General features: G+C 41.2%; 2 protein-coding genes across 3 annotated transcripts; one reads left to right on the forward strand and one right to left on the reverse strand.

Annotated features, from left to right (window-relative positions):
* The first annotated feature begins 2,465 nt into the window (after positions 1–2,465).
* On the forward strand, positions 2,466–9,604 carry LOC112886750 (serine/threonine-protein kinase STY8-like). 2 transcript variants are annotated; one of them, XM_025952733.1, is made up of 15 exons: positions 2,466–2,947; positions 3,892–4,006; positions 4,806–4,882; positions 5,765–5,837; positions 6,114–6,224; positions 6,801–6,851; positions 7,000–7,136; positions 7,218–7,325; positions 7,452–7,525; positions 7,778–7,953; positions 8,340–8,435; positions 8,736–8,816; positions 8,925–8,975; positions 9,051–9,201; positions 9,311–9,604. In XM_025952733.1, exons 1-15 carry the CDS (start codon positions 2,700–2,702, stop codon positions 9,343–9,345), a joined length of 1,584 nt encoding a protein of 527 aa, XP_025808518.1. In that variant the 5' UTR covers positions 2,466–2,699; the 3' UTR covers positions 9,346–9,604. The 2 variants fall into 2 exon arrangements, with proteins under 2 accessions (XP_025808518.1, XP_025808517.1); XM_025952732.1 differs by having other exon boundaries at positions 2,469–2,947; positions 9,051–9,191.
* Positions 9,605–12,834: 3,230 nt separating this feature from the next.
* Positions 12,835–15,859, reverse strand: LOC112887658. The gene is made up of 5 exons (XM_025953896.1): positions 15,082–15,859; positions 13,444–14,990; positions 13,248–13,352; positions 13,108–13,177; positions 12,835–12,992 (listed from the first exon to the last, which is right to left on the reverse strand). The coding sequence occupies exons 2-5, from the start codon at positions 14,502–14,504 to the stop codon at positions 12,975–12,977; spliced, it is 1,254 nt and encodes a 417-aa protein (XP_025809681.1). The 5' UTR covers positions 14,505–14,990; positions 15,082–15,859; the 3' UTR covers positions 12,835–12,974.
* Between the last annotated feature and the right edge of the window lie 255 nt (positions 15,860–16,114).

Raw genomic sequence — 16,114 nt, forward strand, 5'->3', positions numbered from 1 at the left:
ACTAATGAAGCACCATTAGTTAGGACCAGTAAGGGATCGGAATAGATAGCCAGCACGCGTGAGACATGCTGCAATTGACGCTGCACCCCTCACCCGTGCCCATTATTAGGCATTGTCTAGATAGATGGTGATCCCTTCAAATCCATACTTGCCGAGAGGGATTAACAGAGAAATTAGTCCATAATACACTATTCTAATCTCTAGTTACGGTGAACTTTTCCTTAAAAAAAGTTACAATGAAGAACTCGTAGCAGTATATATAGTATCTCTCTCAAGTTGGCTGGACCGAGATAGTCCTTTGCACCGTCTAAGTGGGATGTTTTCTCCGCAAAACACCGTAAAGCTAGCATTACTGAAAGGTCAAAAGCTCTCTCTAAAATTATAAACCTTTCAACTGACATTATAAGCAGATTTGTATAATCGTTGAAAACGTTGGAATAGGTAGATCTACCGAATCATTGAGACTTGTGCAAATCTTTGTGCACTTAAGGTGACGAATGGAGGAACAGGGGATGTGACATGCTTGCATGAGAATAAGCATGGACCCCAAAGCGAGATCCATCAGCTCAGGTTCTCCCCTTCCCTCCCACGCACTTTAAGCAGATTCCATCCAGCACTACTATGGCCTGGTTCTAATCCACATTTTGGATAAAGGCAAAGAACAAGGTTTAGAGCCATCAACATCAAGGGCACCGTTGTCATTCCTTGCAAAATTCACATCGACCAACGAAAGGACGTCTCCTTTGTCTAAGGACTCCTCCTTAGTTTAGTCCTTTCAGCTCAACAATTTCATGTCGTGAGTGATGAAGGTAGCACGAGAAAATGGAATATACTAGGGCCTCAATGCAACTAAGCTAATGCTGGGACTTGGCTCCTCTATGTTGATACCAATTTGTTGTTATTGTACGACTATTACAAGCTTAACTTGAAGATCAAAGAATGTGCTTAGGATCAACCTCGAGGAACACACACTTTTTCAGTTTTAGTGAGGTGGTCGGTGCCTGTCTTAGACTACCAAAATAATGTTCAAATATTTATCAGACAACACCGGTGAATGAAAAAAAAATAGTAGGGATAATCATACGAAATTTAACTCTTGCTAATCCTTTATCAATATGCTATACTAAAATGTGAGGTAATCGTTTGATAGAGTTGCTAAAATCAAGTACACAAGTCACATGCTTCTATGTTGAATGGATAATTTGATCTCAGTTTTTCATACTAATTGTATTGGGATCAGCCATTGTAAATGTATCTTATATTTGTCGATAAAATAAGAAAATAGTTTGGCTTTGAGTATTCCATTATAAGAAGAAAAATATTCGTTTAATTGAAATACTTGTGCCTAATACCGATACTCCAGGAGATTGGGTAGTGTAAATGCCACTAATCTTTTAGTTTCAAGTAGTGTCATTTGTTGTTTTTCTACAACTATTGCAATATAGTAAGTTGTTGAAATAACCTCAAAAAAATAGTAAAATTTAGAACGACTGGATCAAAGAATGATGCTTAGGATCATCCTTGAATGAGAGTACAAGACACTAGAAATTTCCAATTTTATGTTGAGATGTTGATGTTTGGCTGGACCATTCATCAAAATGGCTTGACAGATGAGAGCCTGATACCCATAAACTAAAAAAGAATCAACCATTATAGTAAGGTTGATTAGTAATAATCTCCCATCAATAGTCTATTGCTTATTTGCAACTTGTGAGATGACGGTTTGATCAAGTTTTTTTAGGGATACTTTAAGACACATTTCGTTCTAATATTGGTTGCCCGCATCTAAATTCAAAGTTGGTGATTATAGGTGCCATGATCAATTTATTATTTCCTACACAGAAAGCTGGTTTCCTTGCTAATTAAAGCCAATTGTTTATATTACATACAATTTGCCTCAATTTGGTTATGTTAGGCATGAATACATTGATGTCATAGCTCATCAACCTCGCAAAAATTAATATATTATTGACAAACCTTGGTTAGAATAAATGGGTTTCGAAAATGACCTGACTTAGTGTCTAACACCGGCGTTCTTGGAGATTTGTCACTTGATCTACTTGCTGCTAAAATAGCACTGGTACCAGTAGAGTGCCGGCACTACTTTAAGATCCCTTCCAAACGTTGTTCTTATCCCATCTCATCATACTAAAGAACACGGCCCCACCAGTCATTGTCTGAGCAAAGTCTGCAGGAGAACTTCGTGGCGTGCACGTAGCGCACACACGTTCAGAAAACCCGCGTCCACGTCCGCGCAATCTGTCCACTCCATACACCATGTCCACCGTTCCATTCTACTGACATCCGGGTCCACTCAAACACCAAGGCAAGGACCACGCCCACGGCGCACAACCAAATCCTGCCACGCCGCCGCGCATTTCGCAACAAGGCCCCCATGGTCCGCGACATCCTCGGCCCGCAGGCCGCAGCGCCGCGGAAAGACGCTTTGCCCCAGCAGCGGTCTCGTATTCTCTTCCTCATACCTCGCGCCTGTCTTAAGAGCTCTCCTCGTCTTCTCGCACTCCTATCCTTCTCGCCTCCGACTCCGACTGCCCCAGCGCCCCCAACGCCGCGAACCTTCCGGAACACGCGAGCGAGCTGGCGGGCGGGCGAGACTCCTGTCGGCGAGGCGAGGCTAAGGGGGAGGGAGGGGCGGCGATGCGGGGCAGGTGACGTGCAGCGCTGCGTGGGAGGCGGGGATGGTGGCTGCGGCGGCGGCGGAGAGTGGGCTCGGCGGGGGCGTCGAGGAGGGCGTTGGAGAGAGCTCGTCCCCGCCGCGAGATGCCGCTCCTGTGCCCGCAGGCTCCGGCGGGAGGGGAGGCGGGGGAGGCGCCCGCGACATCTGCGGCCAGGTGCTCGAGCGACTCATCGCCGACGGCCACGCGGAGGCGTCCGACTCCGAGTTCCGAGACAAGCTCGTGGCCCATTTCGGGCGGCTTCCGCACAGGTGATCCATTAGCTCCGCCTGCTTTCAGCTGTCGCATCTTAGGTTTACTGTGGTTTAGAGCTCGTGGTTGTGGAAATCTGTGCTCATTGTTTCGGTCAAGGAGGGTAGCGTGGTCGTTTAGGCTTGGGCTTCTAAGTGCGCATCGCGAAGCTTACTGGTGAGCTTCGTCTTAGCGTGAATTTGTAGCATGTTTGACCTTTGAGTTAGCTCCCACTGGTGCTTGATAAGCTAAGTGAGTGTTGTTTGACTCGGCCGTGGAATTGGAGTTGACTCGGTACTGTTTGCTTGGTGTCTGGATGGATTTGCACTACTTTTGTGTCGGAATGGTGCCTAGCAGCTGTGTCTTGCTCGATTTTGATCCAGTGCGGTCTGGGATTATGCTAAGGTTGGAAGTGAATGGAGTGAACGGTTTTGTTAATTTCACTTGCAGGGTGGGATCATATGTTCCAAAAAGGAAAAATATGATCCTTTGTCTGAATTAGTCTTTCACTTGCTGCTTGCTTCCTCCGATTGAATGATTATCTTTCTGGGTTTCCTTTTGTAAGAAAATATTTGGATTGAGTTGAGGCATAATTGGCTGGATTTTGTGCTAGTTGAAAGCATCTCTTTTAGATCTATGGCAGCAAAATTTTCTGAAATCAGCAAATGTTATAGATTCCAGAGCTGCATGGCGCTACAATTGCAAACTAGCTCTTAGTCTTGTGGTTTGCCTTTGTATTGAGCACAGTAGTCGGAAACTGGTCCATTAGTCTTGTAGTTTGCCTTTGTATTCTTCGCTTGTGGGTTTGTTCTTTTTTATGATAGTCATATCTGCAAAGGAAGCTGGTAGCTGCAGTCACCATTTTTGGATTAGCATTGCCAGGCCAATCAATTAATTCTTTCATTGTCTCATTCGTGTCATCATAAACTAACATTGGTTCTTCTTTTGTTTTCTCATGCTGTAGCTATCAGCTGGATATCAATGTTGACAAAGCAGCCGATGTCTTGGTCCACCAGAACGTCTTAGCAGAAGCAAAGGATCCTGACAGGCGCCCCGCATTCCATGTCCGTTTCTTGAGGGTAAAGGTCTTTCTTATTCTGGTTGAGAGTTTGGACAGTTCTGCAAGCAACTATGTGTGCAATATAACAATGTTACCTGCTTTTAGTGGCTAGTGGTTGCGAATTAATTTTATTGCAGCCAAAGTTAGTTGGGGAAAACTAGCGTGCTAGTTAACGGTAATGATATTTCTCATTCTAGATGAACAGTCCAACACACTACCCTTTGTAGCAGCCATTTTTTGCCAAATGAATGCATGCTTGGAAGTAACTATAACTCCCCGCGTGGTACAACTGGTTTGTGGAATAGAATGTATGATGTATATTCATGTTGTTTTTTTATGCATAGAGCAAAAGTGTGTTTGATGTTTTGAAGTATGAAGGATAGTGGATTTAAAAAGCAATACTTACCAGTGCTAAGTTATGTATGGATGATTTTGTGGAAAATTAACTACAATTAGATAGTTAATGAGTAACTGAGTAAACTTGCTTGTTTTTTGTTGCTGCAAAACTGCTAATGTAACTTGCTTGCAAAATGTGAACAAGGGAGAGATTGACTGGCTTTGGCTGATATTCATACAGGCTCAAAACCTACCTTGAGCTGAGCTCAGCCTATTGCCTGCTTTTTTGTTCATGTGATTTTAGCTTGTATAATAAGAATCTTCACAGGCTAGTATATTACGGATTTGGAAGAGAGGTCTGTTAGCTTGCAATTTTATCTGTTATCGAGGCTAAGTGTTTTTCAGTGCATTAATGATTGTTTGTCTTTAGTATCCCCAATAGAAATTGGAGTTGTCGAATTGACTCTAAACTTTGATCAAAGATTGAAGATATGGATCAAGCATATGACTCCGATGCAACTGAAGAAGGGGATGATGATGGTGATGATCTCTCTGTAAGGTAGATGCCTATGATACGTGCTGCTTCGATATATTTTGACGATCCCCAAATTGGGTGCTACGTGGCTAGTAACACACTAACATGTGGCTCATTGGTTTTGTTATCTGTACTAAAAAAATGCCTTGCATGTCTTCACTAAGCTTACGACTCTTCCATATGCTGGTTGAGTGGTTGTACATCTTATAGAATATCTTTACATCCTTGGATAATTGTAGTGCACAATATTATTGACTGACAATTATATGCATAAGAAAAATGAAAAACAGAAGACATGCTAAAGAATCAATGAAAAAAAATAGAATCTGCAATTAATAATAGGAGGTGCAAATAAGAATTTTCCTTATAGGTTAGGCTCCATTTTTGCAGTGAATTTGGTGTTCCCAAAGTCAGGGAGGATCAAAGCCCTTTCTGGTTTTTTTTTTGTCTGTGCACAGAAAAGTAGCTTTTAGTTAATTATACAAGCTCTGTAAAAAGGTACAACTCAAAAACCCTTGCACAACAGTTAACTTTGTCTGATGAGCAATGTCAGCCTTTGTATCACATAGTTACCCATTTCCTTTTCATTCCTTCTAAATAGTGCATGTTAAAGGTTGCAACCCTTTGAATACAAGTGCATTAGCATTTTAGTTGTCTTTGCTTTGACTGTATGTTGGAGTCACGCAGAGGGATGTTGGCCTTTGTGCAAAAGTACTTGTTCACTTCTGTAGTCTGTGTGTCAGATAAACGAGCAGAAGTTAAAACTGCTCCTAGTTCTGCAAAAAGAAAAGTTAAAACTGCTCATGCATTTTCAATTGCATGAACAGCTATGACATGTCCAAGACACATATTTAACATAAAACTTTGATATTTAACGCACTAATTTTGACTGTGTATATTTCACAGGCAAGACACACAATATACTCACATTCATGAGATTGTTTTCTCCACAATTGACAAGCCAAAGCTACTCAGTCAGGTCAGCAGTTGTGTGCCTCTTAAACTGTGCTCAACTTCGTGATACATTTTTGCAAGTAATAGCATTTTTCAATAAATCTACATGCTCGAGTTGTTTGATAAATAATATCTAGAATATAGTTGGATCACTTGGTTAATTTGTATCCATGCTTACACTCAATATATCTTATAGAAGGACATTTTTCAGCATTCGACCATGTATTACTGTACACTCTATGATGTTAATAATTGGTCATTTTGCTCACAGTTTAGCATCTTACTCAACATGTTTTGCCAGCTCTCTGCGTTGCTATCTGACATTGGACTGAACATCAGAGAAGCACACGTTTTCTCAACTCATGATGGCTATTCTCTTGATGTTTTTGTGGTTGATGGTTGGCTTGTTGAGGTAACATGTTAGGCCCTTATCATGGCATTGGTTGAATTTTTGAGGGTTGAGAGATTGATGCATTGGGGTTGTTCCTAGACTTAGCCCCCAACTTGCTTGAGGCTAAAAGGATTTCTTGTCCTTGGTAGCACTGGCCGCTGCCAGTAATAAGATTCATCTTGAGTTATGGCAGCCATAGCAATGTTCACTGGTGCACATTAAACTGGCACGTAGTTTATTCTGAATAGTTATATGTGCTACTAAATTACCACTTTGTGAAGTAACAAACCTCATGAAACTTCCAGTTAGACCTTTTCAATTACTTCCTGAGGCATTAATCCTTCTCAACATCCAACTTATAAATTTGGTTGAAATTTTCTGAGGCCTACAATACCTCTATGTGCATATAGAAGCAACTTAGCATCCATGTTACGTTCTGTTGCACAAGATGCAAGGGTTTGATCTGAAATTTGCCACTTAACCAACTTCCATAGCTCATGGTGTACACATAGTTTGTAAATAAACAAAACCAGAATCAGTCAAGGAGTCATACTTGAATTCGCCTCCAATGATGCTAAATTCATAATTTATGATCAGGACACTGATGGTTTGAACAAAGCACTGGAAGCATCCATTTTAAGAAATGAGGTAAGTTCTGAACAATTCATATAAAGATACAATTTATGATTCAGTATTAGGCAGGCAGGTCCTATCTTGCTTGTGGTTGATGCGGGAGTCAGTATATATTGTTCCATTGTCCAAAGCTAACAACACATTTGCTGCATTCTGAACACAGGGTTCATGGTCTGGTTCATCTCATTCCTCAGCAGCTGAAAGAACACTGCCCTTCCAAGTTAAAGGTGGTGAATGGGAAATCGACAAACGACTTCTTAAGATGGGAGGGATGATTGCTTCTGGTTCTTGTGGGGACTTGTGAGTCAAGCTTATACTTCTGACAACTTAGTTGCTGTATTCAGTAGTGCTTTCTTTTTATTGTGTTATGCTTATGTGAAGGTATCATGGGACTTACCTTGGTGAGGATGTAGCTGTTAAAGTTCTAAGGGCCGAGCATTTGAATAAGAATGTTTGGAACGAGTTCACGCAGGAATTATATATTCTAAGGTATCTAACATATCGTGGTACCACTTATGACTTTTGTGATGTACTTGATATCCTGTGTCCTACTTAAAAATTTGGTTGGAATAAGTTAATGATGTATGGCATGCCTTCACCTTCCACACTTTTCAGAGAAGTTCAACATACAAATGTTGTGCGATTCATTGGTGCGTGCACAAAACCACCACAATTTTGCATAATTACAGGTGAGATTTATGAAGCATCTACTGGATGTATTCGGAACCTACATTGTTTGTCATACAGAAAATCTGTCTTGAATACGAGCAACTCAAAGCTCTCCTTTTCATAGCGTTGGCCTAGTATAACTTGCAGCTTTCAAGGATTGCTAGTTACTTGCTGAAACCAAATTTTACCCTTGCTTCTTAACCAATGCCCTTGTAGGCTTTAGTAATTTGCTCGGGTAATACTCTTTTAACCTTTCCTTAATTAACTTGCAGAATACATGTCTGGAGGAAGCCTGTATGACTTTGTGCACAAGCAGCATAATGTTCTAAACCTCGCAACTCTCTTGAAGTTCGCAGTTGATGTATGCCGAGGGATGTGCTACTTGCACGAAAGGGGTATCATCCATAGAGATTTAAAGACTGCCAACCTTCTAATGGACAAAGATCACGTATGTAGCATTTAACTACTACTTCCTTTCCAAAGTATAGGTGTTTTGGCTTTTCTGGATACATATTTTTTCCTATCTATCTAGACATAGTGTATATCTAGGTGCATTAGCAAATGCTACGCATCTAGAAAAGCCAAAATGACTTATAATTTGGAACCAAGGGAATTTTTACTATTTCATTTGCGAAGGAGATGTTTAGGGCAGAAAAAAATGGGATGAAAAGAATACTGATGGTGAAACCTGTGGATTTATTGATGTGCATTGCCTATACCCGTGTCTCATTTTTTTTTGTGTGTGTTGGGGGGGGGGGTGCATGCATCGCAAAATTTGTGATAAAAATAAAAATTACTCTGGCTGATGAATAATTTTGTTGCTTGTTCCTCTAGGTTGTTAAAGTGGCTGATTTCGGTGTGGCTCGGTTCCAGGATCAAGGAGGTATCATGACAGCTGAAACTGGAACATACAGATGGATGGCACCTGAGGTACAGCACTATTTGCTGGAGCAGTGTGATTGTATATTAAAACTTACCTGACATAGAAATTCAGATCTTGTGAATCTTGGTGTTCTTAAAGTTTCAGAAACTAGCTGCTGATAGAAGCTTTTCATATCAAAATGCACTATGTTTCCTAGCTCGAGATATCAGTCAATCTATTATTCATATTGCTTAAGTCGAGAATTCATATGGTAGAAGCTTCCAAAATGATTAGACTCTTGTTCAACAGTTTGTCGTGAAGTGATGAAAAGGTTGAATTCCTTTCTGATATATCTTCTACATGTTTAGGTTATAAATCATCAACCCTATGATAACAAAGCAGATGTGTTTAGCTTTGCTATTGTTCTTTGGGAGCTGGTAACGTCTAAGGTACTGTTGCACTTATTTCTGTGACTACTTATAGTTTCCCTGTCACAAACGATGCAGTTATCATTGCAATTGCTGAATCTTCTTATTTTTTATTTCTGGTGTTTCCAGATCCCATATGATACCATGACCCCGCTCCAGGCGGCTGTAGGTGTTAGACAGGTGGGTAAGGAAAGGATTAGTTGTTATAGCATTCTATGTGCACAGTGAAATGTGCTAAACGTACTGTCATACCAGGGATTGCGCCCAGGACTCCCCAAAAAGGCACATCCAAAGCTGTTGGACATAATGCAGAGATGTTGGGAAGCCGATCCATCTAAACGGCCTGCTTTCCCAGACATCCTAGTCGAGGTAGAGGATCTTCTGTCACATGTCCAGGTATGTCCAGGTATCTCCAGAAGCACTCGCATTTGCCTCCTTGGAGAGAGAAACCCTAACGAAACCTGATCCAGTTCACTCATAGTAACACTGCAATGTTCTCTCCACCCCTTGGACAGGGAGCTTCAGGAAAGACGGTCCAAGATCCAGCTAATGACTCGAACAAAAAAGATTGACTTCTCCTGCACATACCTGACATTTTTCTCAATTCGGTGATTTGGCGTATTTAGGATTCGGGTCACTAATTATGAGGAATGTAGCATATCATTTTTTTTGGCTGGTTTTGCTTTGGTGTACATTTGAACAAGCATCTTGGGGCCTAATTTTTTTGGTCCCATTGTTCTTACATAGAGGAAATTGGCTCGCCAACCTGCTTATAATGGGACTGGATGTTTCGGATGTGTCCGACTGCATCTCCTGCTTATAATTGGCCTTTGGTGGCTGACGCTCGTCTGTCTGATTCCAAAAGGTTTTCTCAAGCCACATAAATTGAGATTAGGTGCCCTCATCTGCTTCAGTAATAAAAATTGAAATGACCATTGGTAGGCAGGACGTACGGAATGTCAGCGACGGAGGCCGAACACACTTGAAGCACAACACTTTGCTTCACAAATCACAATGCCTGTTGCCTGCATACAGCACTTGAGTTCTTCAGTGTTAGCGGTGAGGATGAGGGGGAGAAGGCATGGAATTGTAGTAGCTGACGACTGATTCAAACGGTTCTAATCACACTCGTGCATGGGGAATCATCTTGCAGGAGTATAGGCCACGGTTTCTTTCGCAGAAGACCCTGACCTTTGCCGAAATCGAGAGAAAAGATGGGAACATGTTAGCATAAAACCCCCTAGCATAGTGTAGAATACCCATGATCGACGCACTGTGAACGGCTGTGCTGTGCACCATCGCCGCCTTCTTTGAACGTGCACTGATGGATCATTAACTCCATTGTCTGAGTTGGGAGGCGACGACGGACCAGGGACTAGGATTAGGATATGCTGGAGGCAGGCATTGACGAAGAAGACTGCTAGCTAGCAGATGCATGCAGAGACGGATGGGACGAACCCAGCTACCGAGTTGCTGTGATCCGGGGCACCATTGGCTGGATGGTAATTGCTATTGCTAGCTGTATCGATCATAGTCAGCCAGTTGGAACAGTCGTACGTGGCATTGAAGCTCGATCAACCTACCGGCCGGCCGGTACCGCGCGCGGGGCATGCCATTCACTGGAAGTCGGGCTCAGACGCACCTACTCCTAACTGTTGCTATTAGTGTTCGTGCTACAAGTTTAACTAGATTTGTAGAAAATACGTGCAACATTTATATCTCCAAATAAATTTATTAAAAAATTAGATTCAAGATCTTTCTAACGATACTAATCATGTACCATAAATATTAATATTTTTCAATATATATTTAGTCAAAGTTGTTTCTCGGAAAACGAAAACGACAAATATTTAGGGACGGAGGGAGTACAAGGTCCTGTTTGGATCCAGAAGACTAAACTTTAATCCTATCCTATCGGATATTTGCACACCAATTAAAAGTATTAAATATAGTCTAATTATAAAACCAACTGCATAAATGGAAGCTAATTCACGATACGAATCCATTAAGCCTAATTAGTTCATGATTTGACCATGTTATGCTATAGTAAACATGCGCTAATAATGGATTTAATTAAGCTTAATAGATTCATCCCGTGAATTAGGCTCCATTTATGCAATTGATTTTGTAATTAGCTCATATTTAGTTGGTGTTCAAACATCCGATATGACGGAACTAAATTTTAGTCGCCTGGATCCAAACAGCCCCCTAAACAGCCCCTGATAAAAATTGGCCCACAAGGGAGCAGCTGGACAGTAGGAAATTTAGTTCACATTCATTAACGAAGAGGACACGAGGATCCGTACAAAGCTGGAGTTACTTCTTATCACTACGTAACCCAACCTGAGGATTTTACTGTGCGTGGGTGGGTATTCAACATGCATTTTGCAGAACGAACATTTTTTTTCCTTTTTATGTATGCCTATTTCATGAATCTTTACTATGGATTCAGTCTAGTTTGAATCATCAGCTCAACAATTTAAACTTAACCGTGGATTCAATTTAGAGTAGTTTCAAGTGACAGAAATTCTAAGAGATATAGGTTTACAAGAGACTCCGAATACGAGATAAAACCATTAGGTACTTCATTGTGACTGATGATGTCTGGAGTTCAACCATATGGCAGGTTATCAAATGTGCTCTGCCCGAAGAAAATTCAGGCAGCAGGGAAATCATAACAACCCGCAATGAAGACGTAGCCAATTCATTGTCTTTCAATTTAAACTGTGTGTATAAGATGGAGCCTCTCAGTCGTATTGCTGACCAGAAAGCCTTATTTCATGGGAGTATTTTTGGCCCTGGAAAAGAAAAGGAATGTCCAGACGAACTGGTTGCATGTGGCAATGAGATACTGAATAAGTGTGGTGGCGTTCCATTGGCCATAATTGTTATGGCAGGCCTGTTAGCAACGAGTAAAGATCAGAAAACGTGGAAGCCGGTCTACAAGTCATTCAGTAAAGACCAGGAAGAAGTACAAATAAGAAAGATACTGTACCTCAGCTACATCGACCTTCCTAACTACCTGAAGTCTTGCTTCCTATACTTGAGTGTATTCCCCGAAGGATATGCGATGAGGAAGGGAAAATTCTCTGGAAGGCCCTGAAGCAAATGACGCTTCCTTCTGTGGCCCTGGAAAACCGAGACGCCCTTGTGTGGCCTCCTTTTTATTTTTCGTTCCCTTCCACGGCCCTCCCGTTACATCTGCAGTTAAGTCCCAGTTAAGTGACTGTGAAAAGACCGTAGTACCCCCGAGCGAAATCCCCTGCAAGGCCCTCAAACAAATCACGCTTCCTTCTATGACCCTGCAAAAATAACAACTCCTTATTTGGCCCTGATGAGCTCAACCTCCAATCTCTGTGCTGTGCTAGTCTTTTGAAGACCTGTTGATTCGACAAGCTTTACTAATTTGTCTGCTATGATTGTCATGGACGGGCGGAGATCTGGTGACTGCTAAATTATAGAAATATCATAAGTAATTGCCACAGAAACTTCTGGTAAAGTCTAATTGATCAATTTTGATAGCATTCGAATTTCTGCAACCATATATTTTCAGCGTTTATGCTTTCAGCAATATATACAGAAAACTGAGCCTTTCAACTAGCACCAGGCACGGTCCTCCACTGCTTCAAACTTGTGTCACAAAGCTGAAACATTCAAATCAAATATGCACCAAGAATTTTGAGAAAAAACTATAAGAGTACATATGAAATGTCGTATGAAATAACAATAGTAAACCTTAAGCGAGATGAACATTACAGTGAATGTTTAGCCAATTTTACATACAGCTCCATAAAACGAGTTCAACATGCAGCTCCACAAAACGAGTTCAACGTACAGCTCCACAAAACGAGTTCAACATACAGCTCCACAAAACGAGTTCAACAAGTCCAGAATATGGTAAATCACAAATTGAGCTGTCTTTTGCTTCTTGTGCTCATTGCAGGGCTGCAAGAATCAACTTTTTTGCTTCTTGTGGCCATTGCAGGGCTTTCAAATGACACATCATTCTTCTTTCCTTTGTCTTCGGTTTGCTTCTTGGCTTTGCGCTTCATGAGCTTTCCCTTATCTTTAGCCTTATTAGCTAGCTTGTTCCCTTTTTCTTTGGCTGCAACAAGTGGATTTCCCCTAGCCATGGGAAACTCAGAGCTAATGGGCTCAGGCTGGTATGTACTACCTGCACTACCTGCTGACTTGGATCTATATATGTATAACAAATAAAAATTATCAAGTGTTATAGATAAAATAAGACTGATTTGTATTCAAGGCTGATTGCAGCAAAATAAAATACATCAGAATTAGAAGCATATATTACCTGATTGAGTCTCCAGAATCTAATGTGCCTTTTTCTAATTTTCTTCTTAGTTGTAGGTTGCACACTTTGGCTATTGGAAACAATGAGAGATAATTAGATGAATATTAAGATGCACATAAAAAGATTGTGAAAGAGAGAACCTTGGTGGAAAAGTCATAGAGGATGCTGGTGCTTCACCATCAAAAAGTACTATACTTTTCTCAGTTGATACCTTGGTAGTCTTTCTCTTCTTCTTTGGTGGTCCTCTACAGAAGTATGGGATAAACAAAGGTGTCATTTTTGTGTACAAATTGGATTCTTGTTAGCCCTGTACTAAAACAAAGTATAGTTTATTACCTCACAGCCAGCAGTGCTGCAATATCCTCTGGGTTGCCCTTCTTGCAACTTGGCCAGTGATGCCCATAATCTTTACAGATAGGACATTTGTGCTGTCCTTTCTTTGTCTTCTCCGTACAACCTTTGTATCTTTCTGTCTTTCTCCTACCAGCTGTGGCCTTTAACAAAGGTGGATGCATGAAAAACCCATGGCAAGATTGAGGCCACTGTGACTTGTCCTCCATAGCTGGGATTAGTTGAGCATAAGCTAATCTAAATTTTTCAACTGAGTAATACATGTCCACATGGTTCTCTAGAGGCACATTAAGTGAGGTAATGAATGCAATAGCATGTTTGCAAGGAATGCCAGAAATTTGCCATTGTCTACAAGAACATGTCTTCTCATGTAAGTTCACCACAAACCTAAAGGCACTACCTCCCAATGCAGTAACTTCAGCAACATGTTCGGAGCATTCTATAACCTCCAAGTTTAGTTCTCTACTCTTCTCATTCAAATGCTTAATAATGTGGGGCAGGATCAAGCCTTCGAACTGTCTAGAGATTTTCCTCCTGTGGTTCCATTTCACCATGAGCATTTGCCTAAGCTTGTCTAACAAGTCATCCAAATTCATGCCCTTGTGCTCTTTAATCCAGTTATTAAAACACTCAGCCAAGTTGTTGGTCACATAATCTACCTTGCATATGGTTGAGAATTGACTCCGTGTCCACAACTTAGTATGACAAGTCCTTAGATATGCAGTTGCAGCAGGCTTTTCTCTATCCATAGCAGCCCAATGCTTCTCAAACAAGTACGGGTTCCATGAGTAAGCTGCTGCCCAAAGGTTGTCATCAAACACTTTGCCAGTATACCTCTTCTTGAAGTTGGTAACCAAGTGATGCATGCATTCCCTATGTTCTGCTTCTGGATAAATAGTTGTTACCCCATTCATCACTGCCTGTCCTGCATCTGTGCATATAGCTAACCCCCTTGGTGATCCAATAGCTTGCCTAAGGTTTTCCATGAACCAGATCCAATTTTCATTATCTTCAGAAGCAAAAACACCGACACATACTGGATACATCCAATTATGGCCGTCAATAGCGGTAGCACTAGCAAACTGTCCCTTGTACTTGCCAGTTAAAAAGGTGCTATCAATTGCCAAGTATGGCCTGCAGCCATTTAGGAACCCCTCTATGCAAGGTTTCAAAGCAAAGAACAATCTTCTAAATCTGATTTTGCCATTTATTGTATGATGATCAATAATTACTAAACTACCCGGACAAGACTTCTCAATTTGTGCCTTGAACCGAAACAGATTATCAAAGCTGTCATTCCAATCACCAAAGAGTTATTGTGCTGCTAGTTCCTTACCCGCATAAACTCTCTTGTAATTGATCTTCACCTTGTAGTGCTCTTTAAGCTTCTTCTGCAATGCTTTTGCTCCAATGCAAGGATCTGCAATGAGCCAATCCTTCACCTTCTCGCATATCCAAAATTTGGTTGCATTCTTCACTTTCGTACTTCTTTGACTGCTTGAGCAGCTATGAGCAAATTGATTCCTTTTCACCTGCAACAATATGACTTGGTCAAATAAGCATGATTATCAAAAAAAAATGAACATGCACAAAGGGGAAAAAACCAGATTGATTCTTTCTTACCACTACAGTGCAGCTCCTGCTCCTAGATGAAGCATGCAGCCTCCAGGGACACTTATCTTCAACTTTCCTTGAACAATATACCGTGCATCTATGCGGTGCACTCTTGACAGTATTGTACTCAAATTCATGTTTGATTGCATGCTGAGATAGTGCCACCTTGAATTCATACATATTCGGATAACTGGAGCCTACTGTCATTGGAGGGTCTTCTTTGTCATAGGTAATGGGTTCCTCATGAGCTGCTCCAACAAACTCCTTATCATCGTCACTAACCTCATCCTCATCCTCATCCTCATGCTCATCCTCATCCTCATCCTCATCCTCGGGAATATAGTCCTGTTTTTTGTTTACAAGCAACGACAGCAAGATCAAGTACAGGGTTGATCTTTAGATACAGACCCTCCTCATCAACACCAACATGTTCATTCCCGGTGATTGGATTTTCTGTAGAGGTTTCCTCATTTGCTTGTGTGCTGCTGCTAGGTATGGTTGGCTCAGAAAATTGATTGCTATTACTAGGATAACCCTCCCACTCAATGATAGGCTCATAGCATCCTGATGGATCACTGTATGCAATGAACATGTGCACGACCTTGCTGTCAATATGTTTCTGAAACATTAACATCAACTCTTGGTCGGTATTAACTACTGGGAAGCTTTTCAAATCTGCATCGTAGTACTGAACATGTGCTACTTCTAGATAACCTGGTGGATACATATCTGTGATCTCATCGAGCAAGTCTTTCAAATTTGTTGTATCACTGTCAACAACCTTATCAAAGCAAAAACAACGGACATCCTTTCTGACCTTTTTTGGATTGCCAAGAAGCTTAATTTCCAACAAATAAGTTGAGTTTGGATCCATCCTGCCAATTATATTATCCTACACACATGAGAATATTGTTCCCGGTCAGACAGTTAGAAACAAGAGCTTCACATGTAAGCAAGTGCACACTCTGGTCAGCGAATATTTAATATGCAATCTCTCTTCTTTGTCAACATGTGACAAGTCAAAGCAACACTGACAATCAAG

This window comes from Panicum hallii, chromosome 3 (genome assembly GCF_002211085.1).
Source record: "Panicum hallii strain FIL2 chromosome 3, PHallii_v3.1, whole genome shotgun sequence".
NCBI lineage: Eukaryota > Viridiplantae > Streptophyta > Magnoliopsida > Poales > Poaceae > Panicum > Panicum hallii.